We start from the raw sequence: 275 nt of genomic DNA, 5'->3' as shown, positions 1-275 counted from the left end.
GCCGCAGCTTGCTCTCCAGGTTGACGATGCAGGCTTCGCGCCGCACCATCTCGATCCGCATCTCGTCGTTCTTCTCCTCCAGCTCGCGGATCTGCTTCCGGTACTTGTCCTTCTCGATCAGGCACTGTGAGTACTGCGTCTGCGCCTCGTCCCGGGAGTGGAAGGCCTGCGGGAGGGACAGGCCCCTGGCTCTCCACCCCGTCTCCCTGCTACACGCCTCCCCGCCCAGCGCTCCTGCTCTCTCCGCGGTCACTCACAGCCTTTCCCAGCAGCAC

At 65.5% G+C, this 275-nt stretch overlaps 1 protein-coding gene across 1 annotated transcript in view; it reads right to left on the bottom strand.

Moving 5' to 3' along the window:
- CARD11 (caspase recruitment domain family, member 11) overlaps positions 1-275 on the bottom strand; it is a 62,591-nt gene that overhangs the window by 20,790 nt on the left and 41,526 nt on the right. The window contains exon 7 of the mRNA XM_014530977.1: positions 3-166. Within this exon, the coding sequence (XP_014386463.1) occupies positions 3-166 (164 nt within the window). The remainder of the gene's footprint in view (positions 1-2; positions 167-275) is intronic.

This window comes from Myotis brandtii, unplaced genomic scaffold, assembly GCF_000412655.1.
Source record: "Myotis brandtii unplaced genomic scaffold, ASM41265v1 scaffold786, whole genome shotgun sequence".
Lineage (NCBI taxonomy): Eukaryota > Metazoa > Chordata > Mammalia > Chiroptera > Vespertilionidae > Myotis > Myotis brandtii.
Note: the sequence above shows the minus strand (reverse complement) of the source record. Positions and strands in the feature narration are given on the sequence as shown.